Below are 16,820 nucleotides of genomic sequence, written 5' to 3' on the forward strand. Positions count from 1 at the left end.
GAAATGAAATGAAATGAAATGAAATGAAATGAAATGAAATGAAATGAAATGAAATGAAACAAAATAAAAGTATTCTGTTATAAACTGTATAAACAAGGCTATAAAGCTCTATTTCTAGCTATTCTATTCTTTTCAGAGACAATCACTCATTACGGATTATTACTCACCATGTATTGCATAAATTTCAGACAGATTGTTTTTCTTTTTTTTTCTTTTAATTTTTTTTTTCAACATTTATTTTATTTTTGGGACAGAGAGAGACAGAGCATGAACGGGGGAGGGGCAGAGAGAGAGGGAGACACAGAATCGGAAACAGGCTTCAGGCTCTGAGCCATCAGCCCAGAGCCCGACGCGGGGCTCGAACTCACGGACCACGAGATCGTGACCTGGCTGAAGTCGGACGCTTAACTGACTGCACGACCCAGGCGCCCCGAGATTGTTTTTCTTTTAGAGAAAGGTGTTAATTCATGTAGGGCTCATTAAAAATAATAATAAAAAAACATATACAACATTTCTAATATTTTTCTTCGGAGTCTAATACAGCCATCAAATAGTTTTTATAATTACCTGCCAGGCTTGTGGTGATTAAAGTAAGAACATGTGACATTGCTAATTCCTTTGATTTTATTGTGTTTCTCTATAAATCGCAATTTAGGAAAATACCGTGGTGTATCTCGGCCACACGCTCCTGTACTACTTGAATCTTTAAGGTTTTAATGTTGCCTAAATATCGATCAAAGGCACCATTTAAAATAAACAGGAAGCCATCTCAAGAGAGAAAACAGAAATAGCCCTGTTTTCATCTACTCTGTCCATCAGCCAACAACACTTCATTTAGAATAAAGCTGGAAGGCTGGGAAATCCTTTCTGCTACCAATACTGTAAAATAAGTCATCTCTTAGTCCCATCTAGTGTTCAAAACCAGAAATGTAACCAGAAAGGATTGTAATTACAGAAGAACTAATGGTGAAAAGTTCGGTAGTCGATCACTGTTCCTTTCTTTTGGGTTTTTAGGTATATCATCAAAGAAGTCCTGTCAAACATATTTTTTTTTAAGTCCATATCACAAGTACGTGCGAATTATTCATGAAGGCTGCAAAGATCCAGTCAGTCAACTGGTGGACTTTGAAAAAGGTCAGAAACCAAAGAAAGAAATCATGAAAAGCCCATGTTTATAAGGATGAGGTGAGCAGATGCTAAAATATATTCATTTCATGGAAATCTAAAGAGGATAAGTGATTTTGCCAAGCCTTCCAGGTGAAAAGAAAGAGATCCTGGTTTTATCGAGTCTTGGCCAAAAGCTGAACACAATGCACACATGCTGAGTTCTGCAAATCTAGGCAGAGAGTCAAACAAGAACAGTTCAAGATGCTTCCTTAAGGAAAATATCCAAGTCCTCATTTCAAGCCATAATGGTTTCGATTCTTTGAAGAAATACAGGACACTTGGCCTCGCCTGCTCCCTAAATCCAGGGCATGACTGTCAACTTATTTCCCAGGGACACTTTCCTGGCTCCAATATGCTAACTCTTAGGGCCTCCGTTACTCTGTGTTTCGCTGCTAAACCCCAAACCTCACGGGGCTGAGTTATCTGGTTCTTCCTTTCATCCCTAATTCATGTCCAATCCCATTCCCCACAGTGGCTGGTTTTAATATTATTAATTTGCTTCAAGCTTAAAACCTGATTCTTCACTAACACACGGACTCCGTGGAAAAGATAAAGGACATGCCACCTCATTACCCTACTCAAATTTTTGTCATTTCTTCATTTTCTCTGGGCTGAGAGGGAAGGGAGCTCATTTCTCCCCGTTAGCCCCTCCTACAGGACCAGGTATCCCCAATTACCATCCTCACGGTGGCCTCATTTCTTCAGCCTGAAAACCAAGCTCAAACCTCTCCTTGTGCAGAACACCCTGCTCTGACTGTGGACTCCCTCCGCCCTGCCACCCACCCAACAAGCAATAATCAATTTTCACCTTCAGGGCCAAACCTCTTTGCCTGAAGTCCCATACAGTCATCTCTTCAACCTTCTACAAAGTCACTCAAATAGACTAGCTGCCATTCCCCAAACATACGTTTGTCTGCTCCCTTGGGGCCTAAACACAAGCAAATACTTTCTTTGGCCAGGACTATTCCATCCCAACATCTAAGTACCAATTCCTATCATCCTTCATGGTCCAGCTCAAATCCTACATCCTCCAATAAGCCTTCCCCAAGAACCCTCCAGTGAGTCAGTCAGTCCTTCCTTCCACGTGCCCCCTCAGACAGGAAGTGGTGGGTTCTAATAACTAAGCACAAACCACCTACCCTGCAGCCTAGGCAGTGGTGTTTATGTTTCTACCCTTCCGCAGACCCTGAGCCCCTCAGGGCAGAAGTGTAGAGCTACCTACATTCCTTTCATCTCCGTAACTCATTACCTCCATCAACCCATGCTTCCCCAATGATGACAAACCTCTTAACTTTGACATTGCTCTCAGAAATTGACAATACAGGGGGTGCCTGAGTGGCTCAGTGTGTTAAGCGTCTGACTCTTGATTTTGGCTCGGGTCATGATCTCATGGTTTGTGAGTTCAAGCCCCGAGTAGGGCTCTGCACTGACCGCATGGAGCCTGCTTGGGATTCTCTCTCTCCCTCTCTCTGTGCCTCCTCTGCTCTCTATCTAAATAAATAAGTAAATTTTTAAAAAGTATTAAAAAAAAGAGAAATTAACAACACGCTGCAAACTCTTCAACACTACTTTGAGGAGACACATAATATTGCTATTACTCTCAATTTATAAAGGTAAAAGAACTCCATCGCTAAAATTAAACTGAAGTTTGGAGTACACTTAGAGACAATCAGGAAAAGGTCCTAGCCCCATGCTTGTTCTACCTCAGTAACTCAGTACTTCTCGTTTTCATTGATCTACTTGTTGACTCTTCTGCCCTGCCTCACTGGGACACTGGACTGAGATTCAGGGAAAGCTGAAGCTGTAATTCTGTTGTGACGGCTATTCTACTCGATCATCTGCTAAGTCCTGCCATGCCTTCCCAGTTCCCAAAAGACCAGATCACATGCAAATAAGAATTCCCCAAGGAAGGTTCCTTGCCAGTGCCTGGGGGAAGAGAGGGGTGCTCCTTCACACAGCATGCTCTGTCGTGGAGTCCAGTCCTCGGACAGCAGGTGTTGAGGACAGCCTACGCACAGGGGCATCCTCACCTCAATGGCTGCTTTCCTCCCCATCTTTCAAGCCCTTTCTAGGTCTATTCTGAGATACTTAGGATTAGTAATTAGTCTAATGACTGTCAAGGGGATAGAATTAAGCCGATAACAATTACCAGGAATAAAAGCACATAGGAAACCTAGAGGTAAAGCAAGTTTTATTCTAAGATACAGTATTTTCCTTTCGTAAAAAAAAAAAAATGACTTCAATCCTGCATTAAGTTTCCATTTTCCTCTATGGAGGGAAAAAATGTTTTACTGCAACTAAGTATGTTTTACCACAAATGTACCCAGACTTATACAGGTGCCCCTTGAACAACAGGTGTTTGAACTGCACGGGCTCACTAACGTATTTTTTTTCAATATAGTACACTACTGTAAATGTGTTTTCCTTATGATTTTTTTACTAGCATTTTCTTTTCTCTAGCTTACTTTATTGTAAGAATACAGTAAATAATACTTTTACAAAATACAAGTTCATCAACTGGTTATGTTATCAGTAAGGCTTCCAGTCAACAGTAGGCTGCTAAGTATGGGGAGAGTCAAAACATAACACAAATTTGCGACTGCACTGGGGGTGAGGGCTCCTACCCCCCACACTGTTCAAGGGTCAACTGTATATGTTTTCAATATCCCACTAAGGTAAAAAGAGGTAAGATCACTATCCAATTCAAAGGGGAAAAAAATCTAAATAAATAAACTTTAAAAAAAAAAAGGGGGGGGATGCCTGGGTGGCTCAGTCGATTAAGCATCTGACTTTTGATTTCGGCTCAGGTCATGATCTTGTGGTTCATGAGTTAATGTCCCACATCAGGCTCTGCACTCAAGCCTACTTGTGATTCTCTGTGTCTGCCCCTCTCTCTGCCCCTCCCCCACTCTCACTCTCTGGCTCTCTCAAAATAAAGAAAGAAACTTCAAAGGGAAAAAAACAATCTCACTTCCCAACTATTTTAAATTGGGAAAGCGATCCAATTTGTAACCTCAATTACATACCTAAACAAGTAATTTATGCAGATAAAAACCATTCCAGAATTCAAAGATCAAAGAATATACTATTTACTAAAGCTGGAGAAATTCCAGTGCACTTTAGCAATTTTCAATGTGCCTTAATTGGATATTGAGAAAGAGAACACACTGTACTCTTCTTCTGACAATTAATAAAATATGGTTTCATGTCAATAGTATAAGTAATTCCTCAAAGTACATTCTGTCCTAAAAATAATTAGTTTGTGCTCATAAAAGTATAAAAATCAGTACTAAAAGAGATCAATTTTCTTCTCTGCTCTTTCTAAAAAAAGAATCCAGGATCTTTCCTATTCCCCAGGCATTTGGAATCAAAGAAAACTGAATGTGACAAAATCTTCCATGCTTTTCATTACTTTTTTCTAGAAGAATGTTTTTATTTTTTTTATTTATTTTTTTAGAAGAATGTTTTTAAAGGAAACACACCTCATGTCAAATAAATGACTTACACTTTTAAAATTCTCCAATACTTCTAAGACCACAAAAATAACACACTAACATTTACCCATTTTGTTTAAATCAGAAAAAAGCTACAAAACAAAAATCTCCCTAAATGAATCAGAACTTTAAAACCAAAAGTGCTCATTTTAACCAACAAGTGCTTTAAAGTATCATTCTTTTTTTAAATTATAATTTATTTGAGTAATCTCTACATCCAGAATGGGGCTCGAACTCATGACCCTGAGAAGGTCACAAGCTCTTCCAACTGAGCCAGCCAGGAGCCCCTAAAGTGTCCCTTATTTTTTTTTTTTTTCAACGTTTATTTATTTTTGGGACAGAGAGAGACAGAGCATGAACGGGGGAGGGGCAGAGAGAGAGGGAGACACAGAATCGGAAACAGGCTCCAGGCTCTGAGCCATCAGCCCAGAGCCCGACGCGGGGCTCGAACTCACGGACCGCGAGATCGTGACCTGGCTGAAGTCGGACGCTTAACCGACTGCGCCACCCAGGCGCCCCACTACTCAATTTTTAAACGTATGCATACTAAAAAGTAAGGTTAGGAAACAAGCTTCCCTCAAATGTAGCAATACCTATACAAATTAATATTCAGTTAATACTGTAATGTTAGCCATATTTTATAAAGATATCTGTCACTGCTCTAAAATGTTCTCATCGCCAGTGTCCTAGGAAGAAATTAAACACTTCAGAAATGCCTTTCACCAGGAAACTGAATAGTAATGATCAATCAACATGAATTAGATATGGGAATCATTATTCCCATTGCTTAATCAAAATATGATGACTTTATTTTAAGTACAGTTATAGAAGTTTATAATATATTGTTCCTATTACTTAATGCAGTATATCCCAAAACTCTAAGGATTAAAAACAATATTACTCAATTAATAGATTTGTATTTGGCAATTATAAATGGTTAAAATTGCTACAGGGAATAAAAATATGAAGGAAAATTCACATGTCTTCTCAGAAAACAATAAACAACACCCAGGATGAGGGGGGAGGTACGCACCTGCATGCACTTGTACGTGCACATGTGTTGGGAGGAAGGTACACTGTACTTCCGCAGCAGGAAGTGAGTGAAAATACAAGGCACAAAGTTAAACTGAAGGCTGCTATTTAGAAATACATGCCATGTGAAATAGGGAAAGAGTGAAAAATCTGAAATGTGAAAGAGTGGGACAGAGCACTGCTCCTTTTTGTTACAAGCTCTGCATCATCTTTGTTTTCCAACCATGCACCAAACTGACCTGAATACACCTGCGAACCAAAGCACACAGCAATGGAAAAGGTCTCACCAATAGTCATAGCTCTCATCCCAGTTGTCAAAATGTACCAGGAAACGATTGTCCACCATATCTGTCACCGTAGCAACACAGATGAACGCAGGATTCTTTTTGTCTACGGCTTCAAGCTTCATTCCAACTCGAAAGCCTGATGGGATCACTGTCTACGAAACGTGCAGATTTAATTAGAGATAAGCACACACTTAACAGCAAGATCTGCACCCTCTCTACACGTCCTGCTCCAGGACCTGGCATGCATCAGCTATGTTCACGTAATTTAAAGAGCATGTACCAGTTTTATGCCAGGTCAATTTCCAACAAGCAGCAAGAAGGGGGAAAAAATGCCTCATTGGTACATCCAAATAACTATCTGGACCTCAAGACTAAGACACCCACAACCTCACAGAGTTTAATTAAATTTAATATGTGTTTTGGACCGCAGTTAGACAGCTATACTAGTTAGGCAAGTTTTCTTTGCCATTTAGTTCACTTTTTGTTTTTCTTGTTCTTGATTACAGACTTAACAATGAAAATTATTTCATGCAAAATATGCACTTCATCAAGCTAGAAATGCGTATGAGTCAGTACAAGTTCACTCCCATTTCTGAAATGCTCTCTCAAAAGAGTACTCTACTGAAAGTAGGTCATCTTCATACATGAGAGGCTGCAAATTATTACAACTTTTACCTAACACTACAGATATTATTCACAATAGCACCAAAAGAACTGGCTGGATACATACAGCCATTCAAAACAGTTGGTAATATAAGGAAAGCCAAACATTACCAGCCATCTGGGACGTGGAACTAAGACAATAATATAGCTCGATAAGATTTAGTGCTTGAGGTGCAGTAAAATGTAAGCATTCCTTAGAATCTCGTGTGAGGAAATCTATCTGAACTTGGAGAAATGTACTTGGATCAGTTATGCCAATCGTAACACACGAGTGTTATTTCTATCCCTCTTAAGAAAAAGCTCTGTCCAGACTTAAGTATACAGATACTATTCTAATTACTTTAAGCAGAACAGATGTTATCTCTCATTTTACTATAATTATGCAGCTATCATTCCAAAAATGTAGACAGCCACGTACTGAAAATGTTAGCATACATCCCACATGACTAGAAGGAGCAGGCGTTAATGCTGCACAGACACTGGGACAGTACATTTTAGTCCTGAAATTATTTACCAGGGTTCTGACCACAGATATTTGAATATTCTGAGGTAGACGAATCCAGAAATAGAAAAATTAATTGCTTCTTGGATACCAAACACAGAGCCCAAGATTCAGTTGTGTGCTAGCAATGCACAGAATTGAAGATGACGGTTCAAGGCAGTTAATCAAATCCCTGACTGATCTCAACATCAGAGATCCAGACAGGGATTAGGAAACGTGGAGCGGGCCACTTAAGTTTTCCACCTAACTGACCTTCCTCCCTCGTCTTGACAGAGAATAGCTGCTGACAACGCAGTATTTACATTTCGGCAATTAAGCTCTCCTCTCGATTATGAGATTTTAAAATAATAATCTGGCTCATTAGCTCTATTAGTTACCTAAACACACACACACACACACACACACACACACACACACACACACACCTTCAGTTCTCTAATTCAACCTGGCTTATGTCTAATTTGATCAGAGAATCTTTCAGCCATTAGACAGATGCTCAAAACAACTGGTTAAAATCCTTTCCCAAATGGAAGGTGTTTGGAGTGGGTGAGATGGTCTTGCCCACCCCTGATATTCATCTCCTTTTGGAGAGAATCCCATTATTGAAACATGATCGTCTCTTTCTGCAGTCTCACTCACTGTTACCTGACTGGTGAATCTGAAAGGAGGAACTCATCGTACTCTTAAGGGTAAGCTGGCCTAGAGGGCATGGAGCTTGCACTGTGCTCCTCTAGGGGCATGCTCTAGACCTGCAAGAATGCAGGCCTGCCCTGCTCTAGTGCTCCTGGGCCTGGGTGATGGGGCGCAAGGGCCAGTACATCTCATTAATTCTAGGTCTCAGAATCAAGAAGCTCAATCGTCATCAGACAGAGGCCATGCGGGTACTCCAACTGAGCCTTTATCCGCTATAAAAGAGGACATTTTGCCTTTGCACCTGCTTGCTCTCTGTTAATTCCAATTAGACCAAACCTTGGACAAGGAAGAAGAGTGGAACGTGATGGGCCTCTTCAGAGGTGCAACAGGGAACATGCAATGGAAAGTGGGAATACAGGTCAAAAAAGGTAGGAAATACATACACATTCAGACTTTGCTTCTGTTATAGGCAAAATAAAGCTACAAGCCGGGGTGAAGGTAAATCCTCTTCCCCAGCAGTAAATCCAAACTGGGCTACATTCATCTGCCACATGAATCCCATTTCAACAGTACTTGAAACACGTGACAGTAACAATAAAATATCCGAGTCAATTTAATCTGTTATGCACTTTCACTGCAAATTACACCTGGGTTTCAAACTCTGTAGCCTTCTACCATTCAATAAAACACAACAACCATGATATGCCTATAAAAAACATTGATTCACAATGATTTTAAGCTAATTTTAAAGTTTAATGAAGAGTGCTCTATTTACCAAAGCAATAAAATATATTTAGTCTCTTGTTATCATTTATACTTTATCCTATCAAACACCCAAAAGTCACCTCCTTTAAAAGGAAAAGTATCTTGGATGTACTTACTATATTCTGATTTTCAAATAATGACTTGGGAGCAGCTTGGGCTTTGCATGTCTTTAGATAGGTCTGCCAATTAAATTCTTCTTCTTTATAACCTTGGATAAGCACATATATACAGATTGAGTAAAATATCAAAATATTTCACACTTAAGTTTCCATTCCCACTTTTACCTACAACTCCAACATGCTGAAATCAAATAATTGATTTTTTAAACAGACAAAACTGAACTCATAATTCAGAACTATGGATTTTTTTTTCTTACACAGGCTGTGTTTATTCCCAACAAATTGTATTATATTTTCTGTGCTGAATGAAGGATAATAGACACAAAGAAAAGGCAAAAGGAAGCAAATATGTATCATACCCAGGTACACTTCTGATTGCCAGGCTGTTTCTATCAGTATTTAGGCAGAACTACTCAGCAGTAGACTAGTGAACTGGAGGAGTCAAAATCTGGGGAAATTTATTTTTCCCTCACCTATTCTATTTTGGGAGGCTAACTTGTCAGAACAAGTGGGAAGCTGGAGAAAACAGTAATAAAAGAGATAAAATCTTTTCAGCCTATCAGCACAAGAATGACAATTCAAGATTTATGAAGTAAGCATGCTGGCAAATTACAATAATGGAAATGTGCTTGCCTTAATGCTCACAATTTCACATTTAATGCTGTTAAAGCCAACATTTCCTTTAAAAAGGAAGTTGAGCATTTTATTTTATCTGCTCATGTGCTCTCTTCTCCTTCCGTTACAGTTCAGAAGGCAGCATGAAAAGAATAGCTAATAATTCGCCATATACAAGAGGTCAATTTATACAAAGGCTTACAGATTTTCTTTTTCACCCTCATTTTTTCTCATTTTTTCCTCAGCCATCTGAAAATGCTAGTCTGACATTATTTTTCACTTAAAACCAAAGGACGGCTAGTCCATTAAAAAGTAACAGCCCCGAGACAGGCCAAAAATATCAAACCAGTCACCTGGATCTTTGACATCAAGTAAACAATACCAAATGTAACCCTTGAAAAGGAAGGAAATAAGATACTATTAAATACATTAGGGATGGACTGAAAAAGATGGGATCTGTTATTCCTGGATCTTTATGTAAACACGAAACAGGCAAAACCACTGGCAGACTGTATTACAAAGAACTCAGCAATAAAAATGTAATTGCTATGAGTTCAATCCCCACCTAAATCAACTTTTAGCACTACATTCTCCTTCGTAAGTGCCTAAATATTAAGATCTATAAGTTCAATTCATAATTTCTCAAGATTTTCTATATAATGAAATATCAGTAGATGAGCTCAGTCATGTAAACACGTTGGGACAAAGTTTTCAAATCTGTTTTTTCAAGGATATGTATCTTTGACCCTGAACAACACAGGTTTGCACAGTACAGGCCCACTCATCCTTATGATTTTCTTCATAACATTTCCTTTTCTCTCGCTTACTTTATTGTAATATATGTAATTTACAAAACATATGTTAATTGACTCTGTTATACCAGTAAAGCTCCTGGGCAACAGTAGGCTGTTAGTAATTAAGTTTTTAGCAAGTCAAAAGTTACATGTGGATTTTCAACTGTGCTGGGGGTTGGCACCCCTAACCTCTGGGTTATTCGAGGATCAACTGTGTGTAGCCCCGGTTAGAGCCGGTAGGTGGGGGACTAAATGAAAAAAACTCTGTAACTAAAATTTATACTCAAAATTAAGTCTCAGTCAAATGTTAATTTGTATACAAATAAGTACATGGACACAGTTTACTCTCTTACGTAGGGTTCTACTTTTTACATTTCTGTCACTTTAATACACGTTTTTGGGTTTTTTTTCATGAACAATGAGCTTGAATTTGGGCCTATGTGCATCTTAACAAAGTCTGAATTCCTAAAAATTCCAAATCACCATGTAAGAAAAAAGGTTTTTTGACAATAAATTATATTTACTATAAAAAATAAGTTAACTAATAAATTAAAAAAAGTTCTTGCAGAATTTAAAGTATGAAACAAAAAAGTGACACCACCTTTTGGAGGATGGAGTTTGTGGCCAGTTTTCTCACACCACCCAACCGGGTGAATATCGAGAGCATCCGCGTTTACCCAGAAGTCATAGCAATCAGAATATCCATCAAAGTGCAGTTTTATCCGATATCCACACACCTGAAATAGGGAAGCACGAAGACTGACTAAAGGCAAACAACACCCCCCGCCAAATACCCAGAATATCTGTGTAAAATTTATTTACAAAATAAAATAAAATGTATTAATCTAAGTGCAAAAAGAAACTAACATGGACATCAAGTATGACACGGCCTATGTTAATCAAAGTACACTCACTAACAGCCACAAAATCCAGTGAACAAACTGCCAACCTCTAAAGGCAAAGGCAACGCATTGGGAAGAGCTGAGCCGCATTTGCTTTGGCCTCATTCCCAGTTGTGTCAGGAGCACATAGATCCTGGGAGAAGAATGATTTTCCCACATGTACATGTCCTCCCTCCATTCTTGATATTGTACCAGCATAAGTCACCAAGGTGAGCCGGCCGGCCGGGATGGAGCCAGCCCAGCACGGGTGCGCAGCTCCAGCAGAGTCCCGGGGTGGGCGCCCTGCCATACACCGTGTGAATGCTGGCTCCTATCCTGTATAAAGCTCTGCAGACAGGGATATGCAGCCAGACCAAGGCGGTACACGGAGGGATATCAACAGATTCTCCTCTCCACCAGTAGCTGGGTTGGGAGAAAGAAAGAAAAGCCTTCCTCAATTCACAGGTTCCCTGGAATGCCAGTAAGAACCCACTTCACGGAATGTGGGTTGAATGCTGAGGCCATACATCTTCCTAAAGGGTCCCTCTTGAGGAAGTTCTGACTTAAAAAGGTCACATGGGTTTTTGAGGCTTCAGCTGGGTCACACTCTGCCGTGGGCTCTTATGAGAAGTTCAGCCTCTCAATCTACTTCCTACTAGCACAGCAGATGTGTTCAAGTGGAACCACACAACGCACCAGACATCTCAACACGCCAGGAGCACCTGGCCCTGTAGAAGCCGGAAGAAGCAGCTTGAGACTAGTGCACAGAACCAGGGCAATTAACAACCCCCAGATAACAAGGCAGCTGTCTATTTCCTGCCATGGCAAGTTCTCTGAAACATACTGTTAAAATTCAAGTGGCGAGGCACATGGGTGGTTCAGTCAGTTAAGCATCGGACTCTTGATTTTAACTCACGTCACGATCTCACAGGTTTGTGAGTTCAAGCCCCAAGTCAGGCTCTGCGCTGTCAGGTGGATCCTGCTTGGGATTCTCTGTTGCTCTCTCTCCTCCTCTCCCACTTGCATGTGCACGTGGGCACACATATGCACACGCATTCTCTCTCTCTCTCAAAATAGTAAACTTTACAAAAACTCAAGCGGTAAAACAAACTGCACAGGATGAGTCAGTTTATGAGAAAAATTACTTCTGTGTGAATCTATGTAGATTTTTACGTGTATGTGTACACGTGCCATTACGTACACGTGTGCACATACATATACGTGTAAGTATATGTATTTATACATGCACATTTATGTATGTACTTACACGTACGCCTATAAATGTAAATTCACAGTAGTAAAACGTCTGGGAATATATGCCAAAATATTAACAATGATTTATTCTGAGGAGTGGGAGTGAAAAGGGAGAGGTCAAAAGGAAATGATGGGCTTTTTATAGTTTATCTCATATGTTAGTATTTTTTCAATTGGAATGTCTTGATACGTTACATATATAAGATTTACGAGTGAGCGGACTCCTCTCCAGGGAGACTAGAGTCCCTCTGCACAGCCAAGGTGGGGTTCCAGGCAGGTACAATCTCTCGTAAACAGTAAGTGACGGCCCCCGCCCCATGTCCACCCCGCGTCCAGGAGGAGCTCGGCGGCCGCTCCTCTCTTTAGCCCCAGAGCTACGCCAACCTGCTCTGGTCAATGCCCAAGAAACAAGCCTCCTGAGTGCCTTAACCCTCTAGTCCCTCTGGGTTCAACTGCTCTGAGCTTCACCTCCCAAGTCAACCTCTCCCTCCTGGGCCCACAATCTCTCCACTGTGTCTTGTGCACTCTGGAACCCTCTGGTTTGGTACACAACCTCCCACATCCTCAGCCTCCTTGTTCAAAAGCGTATGTCACACATCCCTGTCAAGGCTTCCCTCAGGTGGAGACTGCTGCTTCTCCCCCTCCTTCCCTCTGAGACCCAGGCAGGGTTACTGCCTCAGGCCGCGCCACACTCCAGGGTCCCTGCTCCTCTGAGTACCTTGAAATGTGGCTGCACCACCTCGTCCTTATCAGCCCACATGCTGTCCTCCCCAACATCCCTTCTCACTCATCAGACACGAAGCTCTGGCTTACTCTCTTCATCTCCATTCTGAGTGGTTCTGCCATACACACGGATGACTCATCCTCTACCTTGGCTCCTCTGCTCCCTGCATTTCCTCTCCACTTCAAACACTCTCATGAATCTTGTCCCAGGAGAAACTACACTGCCTCTCAACTATGGAAGCGTCCAGCCCTGTGAAGACATCCTCCTGTTCAGCTGGCTAACCCAGCTACTCCCTATACACTTCCTCCTCAACCTCAATGAGAAGTCCAGCATCTCACGCTGGTTCTTCTACTTTTCCCCTAGCATCCCCCGGCCACCGTGGGCCTTCCGTCCTTAGCAATCATTTTCTTGCCAACATCTTTAGATTGTTGGCCCGAGGTCCTTCCCTCCTTCCCAAAATACATGCCTGACAAAATTCCATTATCCCAAGTACCCACCTAGTCTGCACCTATACCTGGTCTAGGGAATGTTGCTGGGGGGTGGGGAGGGGGAGAAGACACACACTTAACCCTTATTATTCGTGACTTCCTAGCTGCGATTTCACCTACGTGATAACATCTGTACCCACAGTGCCTGGGAACAGATGCACGCACAGAGCGGCGAAAACTGTGAGCCGCCTATCATGCGAGTTCCTGGCTCAGGTCGAAGAAGGCAATGCTCTCTCTGCCTTCTTGTTTTACATCTCATTCTGTACGCCGAACACCCTGTGCACAATCTAGTTACTGCTATGTTTTTCACATTTGTGCTTCCTGTGGGTGATTCTGCTATTTGGAATGGCCCCCGAGCACAGTGCCGAAGCACTGGCTGGTGCTCCTAAGTGCAAGAAGGCGATGACGCGCCTTAAGGAGAAGATGTGTGTTAGGGCAGCTTCATCAGGCGTTGAGTTATGGTGCTGTTGGCTGAGCCCCATGTTAATAAACCAACAACAGATATTAAAGAAGATGTCACTAAACACAAATATACATGAACAAGGTTACATATTGTTCGGCTGATGGAAATGTGACCAGAAGCTCCTGGGAACCTAATCCTTGAAGCAACGGTCAGGATTTGCGATTCATGGCTTACAACTACCACAAATGAGAATCACATGCACCTGGACGGCAGACACTCCCTGTTCCATCCCTGCTGTGTGGCAATCCTTCTAGATGGCCCTGTCCAGTTCTACTCCCATCCTTCACAACAGCCCTTTCACCCTCCTTCAGCTACACCTTCACGTGACCTTCTGTGACAAAGAAGCTCCCTCACACATCTGTCTCCAAACTAGCAGACCTGCCCGTGCATGTGCACATCCTCCCCACCCCCCACCCTGTAAGAACCCAACAGGAGAGTCCTGCTCCTGGCTAATGGGTGGGCCTCCTCATGTACTCAGGATTTCATCTTCCCATATCCCCTCCTTATCAATGATCTGCTCTCTCTGAACCTTCCAATCTTCTGCTCCCTAGTTGCTTTTTTTTCAGAATTCATTCTCCAATCTCTTCCCATTGCAAAAAAAAAAAAAAAAAAGGGGGGGGGGGCGGGGAGGAAGACAAAGAAAAGTAAATAGAGACTATCTCTCAGGCTTAGGCAAACAAATTCTCATACAACTGTTAAACTTTTTTTGTAACAACTGATAAACTCTTTGGAACAACAAGTAGCTGTGCGCATCAACAATTTCCATTTTAATCATGCTCACAAGGCACTGTCTGTAATAATGAGAACAATGAGAAAGTAAAGACCACTCAATTGTTCATCCATCTGAGAGAAATTAAATGAATAACAGAAAATAAGTAAAATGCACTACTACTCGATGGTGGAAAACAATATGCATGTAAAATATATGATACACCGTCATAAAAGCAAGCTTCAGAACTGTTGTGCAATTTACATGTAAAAAAGAGAAAAATGTACATATTTTTACAAGCAGAGAAAACATTTGGAGGGAACGCAGGAAACACATAAGAGTCATTAACTCTGGGATATGGAATAAGGAAAAGAAGGTGGTGTGATAGAGAACTTTTACTTTTTATAATAAATACATATATTTATATATTTATATATTTATATATATTCTTACACTAGTTGAAGTTTTCATGATGAGCAAACATTACTGTTATAATAAAAGACTGGGGGCGCCTGGGTGGCGCAGTCGGTTAAGCGTCCGACTTCAGCCAGGTCACGATCTCACGGTCCGTGAGTTCGAGCCCCGCCTCAGGCTCTGGGCTGATGGCTCGGAGTCTGGAGCCTGTTTCCGATTCTGTGTCTCCCTCTCTCTCTGCCCCTCCCCCGTTCATGCTCTGTCTCTCTCTGTCCCATAAATAAATAAAAACGTTGAAAAAAAATTTTTTAAAAAAAGACTGGACGAACTAAAATAGATCTCCTTCAAAATCAAGAGTTGAAACACACACACACACACACCCCTTAAAAAGATCCCCTTCTCTTTTGCAACTAAACTTCTCAAAAGCAGTCCACACTTACTGAATCTGCTTTTACATTTACTGAACAATGCTGTCTCAACTGTTTGTGGGGAACTAGCGAAAATACTAAGCACGGTATTGTCCTATGGTACTCTCTACGTAACCATGTATCATTATTTACTGTAACTGTCATGGTCCATGTAGGAGATGTCACTGAGTTCCACAGGAGCCACGCTTCTTACAAATTCCCTAAGCTACTATGGGAATACTATGATAACTGAAACTAACACACAAGACCACCTTACTCTTTTGGGGGGAATTTTCAAGTGATACATACCCCTGGCTCAAGGGAGGAAGGAAGTTGGACGCTAGCACAGGAAGAAAAAAACAAATTCTAAGAAGTGCTCTCAGGAATATACTAGACTAAGCTATATGTAAATAGACTTGGACAATTTTTCCTGAAAAATTTCACAGAGATACCTCAAAATACTAAAAAAAGTATATGAGCTAGAGTATTATGCTAAGCGAAGGAAGTCAGTCAGAGAAAGACAAGTACCATACGATTTCACTCATATGTGGAATTTAAGAAACAAAACAGATGAACATAGAGGGGAAAAAAAGAGAGAGGGGCAAACTGTAGAGAACAAACTGAGGGTTGCTAGAGGAGAGGAGGGTGGAGGGATGGGATAAATGGGTGATGGGCATTAAGGAGGGCACTGGGTGGGATGAGAACTGGGTGTTATGTGTTAAGTGATGAATCACTCAATTCTACTCCTGAAACTAACAGTACACTCTATGTTAATTAACTGGAACTTAAATAAAACTTGAAACAAAAAAACCAAAAAATTAAAAAATTAAAAGTTTATAAGTACCTATTGGTCTGTTTTTCTATATTAAGGAACCACAGTATGACCAAAGCTATGGAGTCAGATAGTGTGGGGTCAAATCCTGGTTCTACCACTTTGAGGCTGTGTGACCTTGTATATGTCACTTAGCCTCTCTGAACCTCAGTTCCTTTATCAATAAAACAGGGATGAAAAAACAGGACCTGCAAAGCTTATAAACGAATCTTACAAAGATTCAATGAGGTCACGTACAAAGCAATAAGCATCATGCCTGGTGCAAAGAAGTACTCAACAGATGGCACTTGTCCCCATTATTAAAATCCCATAACCACCATTTTATTGCAGAAATAAAGACAAAGCAAACTTACCTCAGCCACAGTGAGGACACAGTACACGGACTGATGCTCGGGGTCCACACCTTCTAATTTCATGCCAACTTTAAACCCATTTTTGTTATATGGAAAGGATTGATACTAAAATGCAAAATGACAGCAGTTTTAGTATGTTATCCTGAAGGCCTAATTAAAGTGTGAATTATTAACGTTCTTAAATAAAGACTAACCAAATACATAAACAACTCTTAAAAACCCCA

The 16,820-nt window shown here is 41.0% G+C and overlaps 1 protein-coding gene across 8 annotated transcripts in view; it reads right to left on the reverse strand.

Annotated features, from left to right (window-relative positions):
- The window catches only part of L3MBTL3 (L3MBTL histone methyl-lysine binding protein 3), a 127,257-nt gene that overhangs the window by 68,920 nt on the left and 41,517 nt on the right, over positions 1–16,820 (reverse strand). For all 8 annotated transcript variants that reach the window (XM_040449230.1, XM_040449228.1, XM_040449231.1 and 5 more), the window contains 4 exons: positions 16,597–16,701; positions 10,673–10,808; positions 8,660–8,751; positions 5,981–6,132 (listed from right to left, as the gene is read on the reverse strand). In XM_040449230.1, the coding sequence (XP_040305164.1) occupies positions 5,981–6,132; positions 8,660–8,751; positions 10,673–10,808; positions 16,597–16,701 (485 nt within the window). The remainder of the gene's footprint in view (positions 1–5,980; positions 6,133–8,659; positions 8,752–10,672; positions 10,809–16,596; positions 16,702–16,820) is intronic.

This window comes from Herpailurus yagouaroundi, unplaced genomic scaffold (assembly GCF_014898765.1).
Source record: "Herpailurus yagouaroundi ecotype Mexico unplaced genomic scaffold, PumYag 198, whole genome shotgun sequence".
NCBI lineage: Eukaryota > Metazoa > Chordata > Mammalia > Carnivora > Felidae > Herpailurus > Herpailurus yagouaroundi.